Source organism: Argiope bruennichi, chromosome 1, assembly GCF_947563725.1.
Source record: "Argiope bruennichi chromosome 1, qqArgBrue1.1, whole genome shotgun sequence".
NCBI lineage: Eukaryota > Metazoa > Arthropoda > Arachnida > Araneae > Araneidae > Argiope > Argiope bruennichi.
The window spans coordinates 55,936,837-55,951,647 of record NC_079151.1 but is presented as its reverse complement, the minus strand read 5'-3'; the positions used below and the strand labels follow the sequence as shown (position 1 = coordinate 55,951,647).

The window sequence follows — 14,811 nt, the reverse complement described above, 5'->3', positions numbered from 1 at the left end:
AAGCCAGTATCAAAATTCTTAAAGCTTTAAAAATAATGTTACTTACCAGGAATTGGATCAGTTCTAGGAGGTGGAGCCATAGTAGCTGGTCTTCTTCTAGTGTACAACTCAGGTGGGAGAAGCAATCTGTTAATGGCATGAATAACCCCATTTGTAACAGATATATCAGTTCTAACAATGGGAATTCCATTGACCAAAATGAGGCCTGAAAAGAAAAAGAGGCATTAAAATAGTCTTAAATGTTTAATTTTCTCTCTTTAAAACTGAGATTCTCCTTGAATTCAAATATGAAACTTCAAAACCTTTACAATTTTTAATGAAATGTTTTAAGAAATGAATATAAATGATTTTTCCATTTTGTTACTTAAAGTAAAAACGAAAAAACAATATTTTTTGCATATAAATTCTTATACTCTACTCATTTTTATACCAAGTATCATTCGTTTTTCGTGTTTGTTACTGTAATAAATCTTATTTTCTAATTATATAATTATTTTATAAATTATTGTATAAGACACTCCCAAAATTGCAAATGGAATTAAAATTAAGAGACGATGTTACACATATACATCAAATAAAGCATTTCCAAAACCTAACAGGAAAAATATATTGTCATTTTCTTAAATAAAAGTAAAAATTTATAAATATTGTGATCCGAAGACATGATTGTTGGAAATAAAAGTTATCTAATTTCTTTTTAAAAAAATCTAGAAATTATTTGAAAATGTTATATATAAATTTTTTGGTGTATATTAAATACATTTACAAAATATCTAATGCAATTGGAACGAAGATCTGATAATATCAATGTCCCAAAAATGGATAGCTTGAAAAACTTATCATGGGAACCTATCATGGAACGGTAACATCGTTTTTTTAATGAGTACATATTTATACATTCTTTGATTTAAACATCTAATTATTGAAAATCAGTATTGTTTCAAAATTATTTTTCAAAACATAGAAATGATATGAAAATATAAAATACACAACATCTATAGTTGTTTAGGGTCAAACATATTAATTTTTATCTGGTAAATCTAATTGGAAAGATGCAAAAATATATACAATTATAATAAAATACCAAAATATGCAGATGGAAATTTAAGAAAAAACAACCTTTAAATACTATAGTCTATCCATTAAAAAAATGTTTATGAAACAAGCATCTCCTACTATCAGATGAGTTGTGTTTTTAATTTAGAAAAGAATAGCATGAGAGTGCTCATTAGAATATTATTTCTTCACACATGCTCAGCATTTCGTATTTTTCTCCGTCTTAGCAAGTGTACTTAATGTACTCAAGTCAAATATTACCATATTTTTTACACTGGAAACATTAAATCAATGAAATATTATTGAAACAACAAGTCCAATCTAATGAAAACTTCATGAAGAAGGTAAGCAACATGAGATCGTTAAGAAAAAAATTTAGTTATATTAAATACCATTTTTCTAAATAAATCAAATATAATATTGATGTAAAGAAAGTATTATAGAAGAAGAGGAAATTATGGATAAGATTGAAATTCTCACCAGAAGCTAATTTTAGTGTTTCTAAAATTAATTAACACTTTTAATAAAGCATAAAAATTCTCGGATTCGGAAACCCTCCATCTTTTGCGCATGCATCAGGAAAGTTTGATTCGTGAAAAAAGGGTTAGAGGAAAGATGAAAAGAGGAGATGTTTACATTTAGCAATAGTGTGAACTGGGATTATTCGCGGAATCAGAAGGTGCAACAACTGCTCATCTTTCCGCGTTAACCCTTAGCAAAGTACAATCGCCGAAAAGTGCTAGTCTCGGGATCTTGAGATGAGCAGTACAAAGATCGAACAAGGTATTAAAATAAATTCTCATAGGATTATTAAATATGACAAAAATAATAAAAAAATGCACTTAAATATTTAAACTGAAATTAGAAAAAAAAACTGAGTTACTGAAACTTTATTTTTAACTTTACTGACATGTCGAAGTTCATCATTTATTAGTTATTAAAATTGATGACATGCTATTAATAACAGGTGCGTGAAATATACCGTGAATTTCCATATTTTATCTTTTATATTTCTTCATTTTACAACAAACCTTTATAAATTTTAAGTACAGCTTCGAGTATCAATTTCAGTTTATTATTAAGTAGCAGATTTTTTTATTTTTTACCTCTTCTGTTGGTGATGTGAATAGGTTCTCCTCCTAATGATCTCATCGCATATCCATGGGCAAGAACTGCGCTGTAGTGAGTGCCAGGGACAATATGATTCAGAAGAACTTCTAGAAATCAATATATTTTATTAGTTTATAAAATAAAACCTGTTAAGAGCAAGATAATTATAAGCTAACTTTCCGAATATAATCCAAAACGGATTGAAAATTCTATAATTTTACTGAAAATTCAATTCCAAGTATAAATGATACCCACTTGTTAATAGAGTAGAATTTTGCATTAATTTTTCCCTAACTTCTGGATTCAGTGCTGCAAATGCTTCTTCTGTTGGAGAGAAAAGTGTGAAAGTACCACCTGGAATGAGGAATTTAGATATTAAAACGCTTAATAAAATTTGCTAACGTAGCAAAATAATAAATAGATTTGAATTTTTTAAAAATAGTTTGAAAGTAGTTTAGTAAGAATCCTATAAATATGAAGTTATTTAAATTAAAGTCACAGATTTTTTCGTAGGAATCAAATATTAAAACTTTAGATGGACTATTTATTCAGTTTGCAATCAATAGAAGAAAAAAGAAAAAAAATAACGTAACTCAAGGCTGAAAATATCTTTCTTGGTTTATTTTGAAATATTTATTCCCTAATTATTACTCGCTATATGACTGAAATTTTTCACAATGTTTCGTTCAGGTAAATATTGAAACATATTCATTTCTATCATAAAAGTAAATTCATTAATAATGAAATTCACGGCTATGGATATATTGTAAAAACAAATACAATAAAATGAAATGATGAAAGCTTATCATTAGATTTTTGTTGCAATGTGCAATTAGTAGCAAACAAATGAAGTTGCTCATTTTTTGAAATAATTATTCTGCTTAAAAAGATTCTTAAAAAAATATTATTATCTTTGATTCTGTTGTAGGAGAGGATTCCACATTCAATGAGCTTGTTTTTTCCCCCGAAAAAATGCAATGACTCTTTCTGGATCATTCTAAATAAATCTTTGTCACCCTGTTTAATTACGCGTTAATATTTTTCCTACATTGGTACAAAACGCTGCATCACTAAACCATATGATGTACTTTCACAACAAAACTAATCAGGTTGTTCTCTAATTTTTCCGTAAATAGTTTTATTCCCCTGTTCTTTTGTATTATTCCATATGTAATGGCTACATTTAATACTAATGATGATTAACAAGAACAAGTAAACATCGGCATTAAGGAATCATACGCATAGAAAGGAAGAAGAATATACCAAAGTCATCATTTTGAAAGGATATATTGAAATTTCTCACACATATCATCTAAATCTAAATCCAGATTTTAATATTTTGAAAAGAATTAAACAGGTTATTAGCTATATTAATCTAAACAAACTTCAAAAATTACCTGATAATGTAAGAGTTACTTTACTGTTTGGTTCAGTTTAGTTATATTAACGTGCCGTTTTAAAGCAACATTAAGATTATTTTAAGATGGATTTTGAATTGCGGTTAGACGTCGAGGAAGGTACCTGAATTATCGTCCCCCTATTCAAGTTTCTACGATTCCCTGGGTTTCCAGGCACAGCTGATGTCCATAACCGGAAACGGAACGTCTCGGTTTCGAAGTTGGGGCCTTCACCAGGGCGGCTCCCTAATGCCTATCAAAATTATATATTCTGACGCGGTTGAAGTATATTTGTCTTATGGTATTTTTTTATTCAATGACTTGATTTTTTTAAATTTTATTATTATTTGATGCAATGCCTTGATTTGTTTTCAACATCCTTTGTATTTATATTGTGATCTCAAGAAACAGAATAAATATAATTTGCTAACTTATATATTACACTGAATTTCATCGTACACGAAGATTTAGAATGAAATGATGCTATTATGCAAAAAATTACTTCTGTTTAAAGTATATAATAATTTCAAATTGAAAAAGTAACAAAAGTAGTATTTCAATTTTCAGTTCAAACATGTACAACTAATATTTTTTTAGCTGCTAATCTCTTTTTAGCGTTTACAATTTTGTTTCATGCATTTAATTTTCATTTCAACTCACTAATTTCATTTCAACTCACTAATTTCATTTCAACTCAACTAATTCATTTCAACTCATTAATTTCATTTCAACTCAACGAATTCATTTTCAACTCACTCAATAACTTCGGCGTAAGAGATGTTTTCATGAGCATTTCATGCATGCGGGGAAAAGTTAGTCTCACTTCGCTCATCAAATCCTCATTAGAAATGGGATATAACACTCTGTCTATTGGCTGGATCCTGATATTTTCAATATCTCGAGCGTCGTCCAGAAATTGAGATCCTGATACACTCAGCATCTATAAAAAAAACAATAATATTTTGAGAGCTAAAAATTTATTTTAACAAAGAGATTAATTTATAATTTTTTCTCGATATCAATTGTTTGTTTACGTAATATTTAATGACCAAAACAATTATAATAGATAAAGCTGTATCAATTATAAATATCTAAATACGTTATAAGGTCTGAATATATCAGCATTAGTGAAACGGATTGAAATTAATTTAAAATGAAAAGAATACAAATGTCAGTAATTGCTCTCAAGTTCTGATTAGTTTTCAAAAGTACATGAAAAGATTTGAATTTAATTTTCCAAATGTTTTTAAATCCATAAATGCATTTCAATTATATTAATCAAATCTTTCATTTATAAAATAGGATGCGAGTGAATTTCAATGCTCAATTAATAATATAAACAGATTTTCTTGAATAATCCCATTTATTTTTTTATTTTATAAGTAACTAGCCGCCTTTGGCGACCAACCGGTTCGTCAATCTTAATGCACGTTAAAATTTTAATAATTAAATATTTTATGGAACTCCCATTTTAATTGTTTCTTCATTAAAATATTTTAAAACTTCAAATTTTAATAGTCATGTAATTCACTCATAATATTATAAAGCCCTTCCGCCATAACGTAATATGTATCTCTCTAATTTTCTATTAGCTCCCGTAGAAATTATGCTTTAAATTAAAGTGGAAATGATTAAACTGCAATAAATATAATAATATTTTTTTTTACTGAAACGAAGCATTTTTTTTTAAATATGAGTGCTGAAAACAGAGTCGCTGAGTATTTAAACCTTATGGGCACTAAAGAATGTTTTTCTTAATTTATATAATATCTCAAGAAGTTTTCAACAAAATTTTCTCAGATTCATCATGAACAGATCGATTCATTAACAATGTTTAGTTTTAAATGCATCAAATACTGAAAAAATAAACAGAATCGTTTGAAATAATCTATCGAAAACATATTAAACCTTCAAAACCAAGTTCTTATCCGTTGAAAATAGTTGTCAACAATCAGAACACAATGCGCATGCGTGAATTTTCAACGGCAATTATGGTAACGCAAATACGTGAATTTTTTACTCCGGTTGGGGTAATGCTATGCAGATTGGAAATTTTTAATTTCCTTTATTCTGTTTTATTTTAATTTAAAAGTACTTCAGAATGAATCTGAAAGATCGATTCATTAACAATGTTTAATTTTAAATGCATCAAACATTAAGAAAATGAACAGAATCCTTTGAAATAATCTGCCGAAAATTTCTTAAGCCTATCGTCTTTAGAGTGGGGAAAAAAAACTGAATCCGTACTCATTTGGCGGTGGGGAAATGAAAAGATTTTTTTGGCGGGAAAGTTAGTTTTTAATTAATAATTAAAATCCTAATTAAAAATTCAAAAAAAGGGACCCCAGGTGCACATTCCCGACCTCCAAGGTATGCATGTGCCAAATTTGGTAGCAACAGGTAGAACGGTCTGGCCTGTAGAGTGCCAACACATATACACACATACACATTAAGCTTTATATAATTATAGATTAAGATATGCAATTAACATTATAATTTGCACATTAAATTTCTATTCCATTTTTTATGAGAAATGATTATTAAGAAACGCGATAATATCATTCTATATAAATTATACCAAAAAAAATGCAATCATTTAAGTCAGTATTCCAAAATATTCGAAGATATCTTTCACTTTCATCATGAAAAAAATAATAAAAATTATGCTGGTGGTAAAATTGAATCCTCGTTATGATAAATAGTTTCACTCATTTTATTCTGAGAAAAAAATTATTCTAGGCTATAAATAGTATTTTGATTTAAATTATAACAACAGTTTTAGTTTAAACTATTGTTATAGATTAAATTAAAACTCTTGTTTACTATGTATTAGTTATTAGTTTAGTATATAGTTAGTTTAATATCAATGTAATAGTTTAAACTTCAACCATATGCAGTTTTAAAAATCTCATCAAATGAACAAACTCATTTAAAAATTCCAATGAAAAATTTCTTAATATCTTAGAGATAATTTATAATTTATTTCTGATCTATAATTGTATCCCTGTACACTTAAAAAGTATCATCATAGATGCAAGAGTAGAAAAATATTATTATAGACCCAAAAACCAGAAGAATTTGAAGCTTCAAAAATTTTGTTATTACATGCAATGAAAGCAAATTTGAAAATTTCTTTTACAAGTTATTAGCGTAATATAAAAATCTTGGAAGACATGCTCTGTAATACCTTATTAGAAGTGGCTATTTTTTTATTTTGGATGATATATGCTGCAAATGATAAGTAAACAGATTAGAAAGAACAATTATATTTTTTATCCATCATATTATAATTATGATTGAATTATGTTGATAGATGACGTTTATTTCTAAAAATATACCGTGATGTTCTCCTTAAACTTAGCAAAGTAAATTCCATTTCACTAATATTTAATACTTAGTTTGAATTTAAAAAGTGGTCCTGAAACAAAATTAATATTCATCGTCAAATACCTTTCCTCTGTCATTCACAATAAATAATATTTTTATTACCGGCATTTGACATTTTTACTGTTGATAATGCTATGCTATTCACGACTGCATTTTGATAGCGCATATTTCATTTACAGACCTTCCTTTATATGTATGCAAATGAAAGTATCATTCGTTTTACTGCATAATTTCACATTATCTTTCTCAATGAAAAATGCATAAAGTCATATTTAAATAACGAAAGAGTCATTTGAAAATTTTAAGATATATGCAAGTTGTTAGTTTATTTTTGAATTGAGAGAACATCAGAGGCAGTATGATTATTTTGTGAGTTAAATCTCAAAGCATTATTAGGCAACTATGAGCAACAAATTAATACGAAACTAACATAATCATAATGATGTTAAATTTACTTTGGACGATATTTAATTAAACATTCGTACCCTTGCTTTTTCTTTTGGATTAAATGATTTATAAATTCAAAAGTTATCGGCCAGAAGCCAGTATTTTAAAAAGAAAATAAAATGCTTTCCTTCATTCTAGGAAGATAATTAATTCTGTATTCAGCTAATTATCTTTAACCAATATAACCTCAAAGAACTCTTATCAGAAACAAAACTTTTATACTAAAGCACAAATTTATGAACTATTTTGTATGATTATTAAAATCGTCTAAGTGCGTATTCATGATCATAGCGTGCATTTAAATTATATTATAAGGATTGTTTCATTGCTATATAACGTAAAGATATTTCTACAGCAAGGAATCATCTTTCGTTAAAATTCTCTCTTTGCAAATGCTGAATCCAGATATCGCATACAATTGATGAAAAATAACCGAAAGGAAATGAGAGGAACAAAGTTTTGAACTTTAACAATACAGAAGCCGCTAATGTACACATTACCTAGTTAAAGTGCTTGATTCCGCATTTTAACGGAGCAAATTAATTAATCTGCAGATTAGCCAGATAATCTACACTTTATTGGTTTTCGAGCTTTAGCGGCAACGTATATATTATATTTCATACCGTGTGATTTTCACACATACCATAATAATACTTTCATTCAAAGTTTTTTTCGTAAAATTATTAACGTATCTGCTTTTGGATTTTAGTATTATATGCTGCATATTTCGCATAAAATAATCCTATTCTCCTTTTAAATATAATATCATCAGAAATCTTTTAAGTTTAACTTAAATTTTTTAAAAAATACAGCGAATTTAAACAGTTTAAAATGTGTATTTAAGTCTTCCGTTTACATCGTTTTTAAAAGTATATAAATTTTTTAAATACAAATTTGACTCAATTCCAAGCTAACGACCATCTTTTTAGCTTACCTGTCCGCCCTCATATACATTAAATCGAAGAGGTGTTGCACTTGGCCTTAAACTTGGTAGAGTGACATCATTGCGGACGTCCGTTGGCATCACGCGGCCTTGAACAACGTGTTGGAGCACAAACTCTCGTAAATGCCTTGGATCATTTGGTATATTCGACAATGCAAAAGCTTCATCGGTAGGGGCAAACAGAGTGATAGGGCCTGCATAAAATGTGATTATTAAACAAGATTGGTGTCCCTTATATTGAAAAATTTTTTGTACTAAGTAGCATCAAAATTTAAAAAAAAAACTTAATGAGTACTTAAGATTATCTATAATTTAAATTAAAACTCGAATTTGAAAATTTCCACTATGCCAATCCTGGAATTCAAATTCATATGCCAGAAATTTTCTAAGAAAATAAATAGCAAGAAATTTCATTATAAATTAAGTAAATATAGTAACACATTCTAGGAACATAATTAAAAGAAAAACAAATTCCTTGAATCAAAAAAAACAAAAAAAACATTACTCCCTTAGTAAAATGTTTTCCCTGTAAATAAAAATTTGATTATTGAAAATTTATTTTGACGAAAAGGAAAGTTTCTATTTCCTTGAAAATGAACACCACACAGATTAATGAAGGATGGATTTAATTTCTCAAGGAGAATTGAATTCAATTAACCTGAAATGTAAAATTAATTAAAAACAGACAAAAAGCCAAGTGTCAAAACTTTCTCAAGGAAATATACTAACGAATCTCCTGGAATATTCACAAGGAAAAAGTTTTTTGAATTGTCAAAAAATTTCATTTTAATAAAATTCAAAATAAAAGTAATTTTCCGTGCTGTGAAATCAGTGTTCAGTATTAAACTTCACTCAATAGCTGAATTCTTAAAACCATTTCAAAGTAAAGGAATGAAATTAACTTTATCTCTAAGTGTACTTATAATACTTCCAGGAACAGAAAATTACCCACATAAATGTTTAGCATCTATTTTTATTTAATAAATTTAGTGATTAAAATTAATCGAATTATCTTTATCTATTACTTTCATTTTGAGTTTAATTCTATCTTTAAAACTGTTGTGTTATGTTTGCTTTTTAACAAATGTTATTTTTAAGTTATGTTTTTAACAAATGAGTTTCGAATAAATAACTGGTTTATATTTAGCAGTCCTTCATTTATCTTTTCAAATCAAACTTAACTATTGATTGGGGAACTTCGTTGTATCATTGATAATATTTCAGAAATTTTGAATGAGAAATTTAATGTTTGATTAATCAAACAATGCATGTTGTTACCACATCTAATATTATCATTTATTGAAAGATTATAAATCACTCTAACTTTTCTAGGATCCCATTATTTTTCCACTCTATAAAGTAAACTGAATAACAGAGAATGTTCAGATAAACTGTATATTGCAATTTTTCTTCATGCGGTACTTGATCCTCAAAGCGTCATATAATAACAATGGTTAATAACTCAATCACACTTTCTTATTCAGTTGCAAGCATAATTCCAGGTGGATTTATTGATGTTTAATGAACTAATCTCAGAAATTTTTGACGCATATATCCCTTTATTAATGTTAAAACAAGAGAGACGTACTTTTTGGTTCGATAAAGTATGAGTTTAGTTTAGTTATATTAATGTCAAATTTTTAAAGCGACACTAGAGCTACTTCGGGATGGACCTATTAATTTCGAACCGCGGAATCGGGTTCCGAACTTGGTACCTCCGGTCCTGAAGACTAGACTTGGTAAAGTATGAAGTTTCACACAAAGTATGGAATATTAAAGTCCTAAAAAAGATGATAAAGTTAAGACGTTTTCCAGAATTTCTTATTAGGAATTGAATTTTTTGATGTAACAATACAAATATATATATATATATATATATATATATATATATATATATATATATATATGGACAACTCGTAACATTGTCGGAAAAAGATAATAATTCTCAATAATCAATTTTTATTTACAGTAAAAAGCCTAAAGATTGAATTATGATAAATAAATAGATAATTTCTGTTCTTAAAATTAGGTAATTCACTTTTTTACAAAATAACAATTCGCTATCCTAAAACATCTTTTTTTTAATTTTTTATTGAGTTTTTTCATAATATTTTGGGGTTAAAATCGGTAGATAATATCTGTCATATTTAATGATATTATATAGAATATTCTTCTAGCCACTCCTGAAAGCTATTTAGCTTATATGGAATCTGAGTTTCATACTTTGTGTGAAACTTCATACTTTACCAAGTCTAGCTCCTTGAACTAACCATATAAGCAAACCATTACGCAATTTTGAGCTAAAATTGCATGATCAGAAACAACACGACACTCACATATACGTGAGGGGGGGGACAGAAAATTATCTAATGGGATAAAAGTCAAGGTCAAAACTAACGAATAATTGAGGAAAAGCGCACTCCTTAGGGCGTCTCAGCCCTTAGTGAGGTAGAATCTCGAAAAGGAGTAATCTCGGAATACTGAAACGAGCTTATGTTTTTATGCTAAGTCGGTGGCGCTCTACAATTTTTCAAGTGGCCACTTTCCTGCATTTCGTCCCATTTTCACGTACAATCGTTGATTCAAGATTTTGCTGCCAGAAGATGCTGCAAATAGTCTCATCAGTAACGCAATGCTCGTTACTTTACCTAGACACTCCTTTTATTTTCATAAAATAGGTCATCTATGTATAAAAATAAATATGGAATATTTTTTCTTACCAGCTTGACGCAAATATGGTTGCAGTTGAGTGGCTTCTATGAGTGCCGCTATCCTCCGAAGTCTCATCCGGTGTAAAACTCCTAATAGATTTACTCGAGGAATAACTCTCGGGTCATATAAAACCGGCTGCAAGAAATCAGATTTAAGACTAGGATTAGACATAAAAAATAAAAATAATTCACCCATTAAAATTTAATATGTGAAATAAGAGAGATACATCGAGATTTTTTACTAAATTTAATAATTATTTCAGAATTATAGAATCCATATAAGGACATATTTTTAGTCCCCATAAATATCACATCTATTCAAAGCAAGTGAATGCTATATAAACCCAATAATTTTATTTTCTTCCTTGTTTCGGAAGAATAAATTTATTTGCATATTGTATTTTGTTTAAAATATTGAAGCATATTTGGAATTGTTTTTGTAAAGGCTGATGTTGAATAGTAAATGTTCTCATTATAATATTTAGATGATTACATTTTATACAGTATTTTAAAATTTACTTTTTTTCGCTAAAAAAAGAAATTTTTTGAACTATGGATATTTTTTTGAATCTCGAAGTATAAACTCCTTGTGTGCCAACAAGTACAACACAAGGCTTACAAATGTAAGTCAGTACACAATTGATAGTGGAAGAAATTTCAAGTATTAAGGATGCAGACACAAACACAAAAAAAGGGAGGGATAAGAAAATACAGAAATACAAACAAAAATTAAAACAAAATTGCTCACATACTAAAAGAAAAATACAGAAAAATGATATAATACTATTGGAGAATCATGATCAAATAAAAATAAAATCTTTAAAATACAAATACATCAAGCATACAATTTAATATTCAAATACATGTAGACAAACACCCAGAAATAAAGTCTAAATAATACAGTAAAAAAAGGAAATGAAAGAAAATTTGCTTTGTAAAAAAGCAGCTTAATAGGGAGAGCAAGCTATATTATTCTTTAGAAGGCAATTCCATTCGTCTTTCGGGAATAAATTTGATGCGTTCAAATATCAAATGTTTGGTATCCTGGATTGCACCACTGTAGCACGAACATCTGTCAGCTGACGACAAATTCAAGCGTTTTAAATAGCTTTAAAGTTTCCATGCCCAGTCAGAAACTGCGTAAGCTTAAAGTTTACTATAGATATTTGACTAATTATTATGAAGAAAAATCTTGTAGCATCAATTATAAGTTTTACAGTTCAAACAATTTTCAAAAATCGCTAATTTATCTACACTAAATATTTGAACTCTGAAAATTTTGAGACAATTAAAAAAATATTTAATATATAATATTTAATCACTTAAAGTATTTTTTAAAGCATACAATTTACATTACATTTATATGTAATGTAAATTATTTATTTACGTTACATTTTATAATTTTATTTACATTTTTCATAAGAATTCTTTTTTTTTCATAAGCATTCACAGCTTTTTTTCCCCAGAAGTATTTTTCACGTAGCAAAAGAGGGTCGCATAAAAATACAAACTTAACGTTAGGGAATTTTATTCCCCGAAAAAGAGGATCGAAAAGATAATCATTATCATTTTGGATGATTGAGGGTATTGTTACCTGCTCACTCTTCTCAGGCAAGTTGGATTCTTTTTTCATTACAAATCGCATTTCCTTCAGAAATAAAAGGGTGTGCTGGAAAAGGTTTCAACGGGTCACCAAAACTTAATATTAAATGGTCGTGCCGCCTTTCCCAGAAAAGGCATCTGGGCATCTCTCTCTTAAGTGTCTTTTAAGCATCGAAGCAATTACTTCTCTTGAAAACTGTTTTCATAATGGGATTACAGAGAGTTTTATTTTGTATTGAAAGACGTTTTCTGGGAAATTTCTGTTACTCTCTGAAGAGTTAACTCCAAGGTTAGTAGAATAGTTCGGAAGAGGTAGGATAAAAAACCAGTTTTCTAAGACACGCCATTCGGAATATTTTTTAAAAAATCTAATTTAGTGTGTTTTAAAGAAAATCTATTGGAATTTTCCAGCAAATAAACTAAAAAACAATAACTAAAAATTTTTCTTGTGAATTATTAAATACTAAATTTTTAAATGAAAAGATAGTGGATAATAGTATTGATATATTGAATAATAAAAATAGTTTTTCAAGTATTTATTGCTCTCACCTAAATTTGCTTCATTTATAGATTATATGAATATAAATTTGGTTAAGGTAACCAACAAAAAGTTCATCCTCTATATCAAAACAGGCATTTTTAAACGACGAACTGCTACTTTGCCATGTTTAAGCTGAATTCGGTATTTCGTGACCTTAGCTAAATAAAGAAAACTATGTAAAATAGAGAAAAAACTAAACTAAACTGATAACTATGACTTCAGTGTTGCTAACAAAGTCAATAGTTAAGTCTATAATCTGATTTATGACCATTTGAGTTTGAAAGATCTATAAATAGGTAAATTAAATCTGATAACACAAATCGATGATAGAATGAAACATTCAACTAATCCAGGTAAAATTAAGCAGCAACCGCAGCCAAACTTCTGCAACATGGAACTTATTCCATCAGCAGACGCTAAACCTGTAAATTTTTTAGTTGTTTTTTTTTTTTTCTTCCTTTTTTACAAATGTTTTTTTTTTTTTTTTTTTTTTTTACAATTTTTACAGTTTTATTATACAATAAAAATCTGAAATTTTAGCCAAAGAATTTTTGAAAAATCTGAAAATTTAGCTGAATAATTATACCAAATGCTTTTATATAGAGTTTAAAATACGTTAGCATGATACTCTTTTTAGAAATGTAATGTAATTTTGAACGATCTTTTTATTTAGATAGATTAAATTACTGACTTTCGTGGAATTGTTCTAAAATTGAATTCTACTGTAAGGGAAGAAGTTAAATTTGTAAAAAAAAAAAAAATCTTTACTTCAAAAGCATTGCGTTATTTATACCACCATAAACTTTTAAACCAGGACAATTATTATTTTAAAATATATTAAATTATTTTTGAACTGATTGATACTACAACAGGCATAAATTTCCTACAGATAAATAAAAATATTTGAAAAGATATATCATTTCTCTATGCAGTTAATATTTGTGAGTTAAGTTATTTTTCAGTTTTGTTCCACAAGTTTTTCTTTGACAATACAAGCCATTAAAGAATATTTATAAATTTCACTTGGAAATAGTAATATTTTGAAAAATAAAATTATCTCAAAATATATCTGATTTGGGACTTTTTAATAATTTGTATGCGCAATTATAGTGAGGCTGAAAAGTTAATTCACTCTATGCAATTAATGAATAAAAAATGTAAACACTTATATTCTAGGTGCATAATGTAGTCTGGAAAAAGAAACAAAGTTGTGGTTTATTTAGGAAAATTTTAAATTTATTAGAAAAAGCTGTATTTTTTCTTGCGATTCAAAATATTCACATTTTTTTTACATAATTGATATACATTTAATTAAAATGTACATATAAAGATATCTGAATCTTTTCAAATTAAAATTGTTATTATGTGGAAATTAAATCTTCAGAACGAGATTTCAGTAGATATATTTGGAAATTATGGAGTTCAGGTGGAGAAGTCACAGGTACCAGACTCAATTTCACGGAAGATCGGCTATGTAAATGAACAATTTTAAATACCATTTATACAACTGCGCGTTAAATGTATTAAAGGTTAAACTTTTTCTTGCTAGTGTGGCTTGGAAGTTTTGGAGATAGGATGTCGATTGAGATGACTCCTGTCATTTGGCAGTAGTTCAAA

At 27.8% G+C, this 14,811-nt stretch overlaps 1 protein-coding gene across 1 annotated transcript in view; it reads right to left on the bottom strand.

Annotated features, from left to right (window-relative positions):
- Positions 1-14,811, bottom strand: part of LOC129965319 (periostin-like) — a 46,726-nt gene that overhangs the window by 21,131 nt on the left and 10,784 nt on the right. The window contains exons 3-8 of the mRNA XM_056079172.1: positions 11,061-11,187; positions 8,332-8,534; positions 4,320-4,503; positions 2,422-2,520; positions 2,163-2,273; positions 47-205 (exon numbers count right to left, since the gene is read on the bottom strand). Coding sequence (XP_055935147.1) covers positions 47-205; positions 2,163-2,273; positions 2,422-2,520; positions 4,320-4,503; positions 8,332-8,534; positions 11,061-11,187 — 883 coding nt within the window. The remainder of the gene's footprint in view (positions 1-46; positions 206-2,162; positions 2,274-2,421; positions 2,521-4,319; positions 4,504-8,331; positions 8,535-11,060; positions 11,188-14,811) is intronic.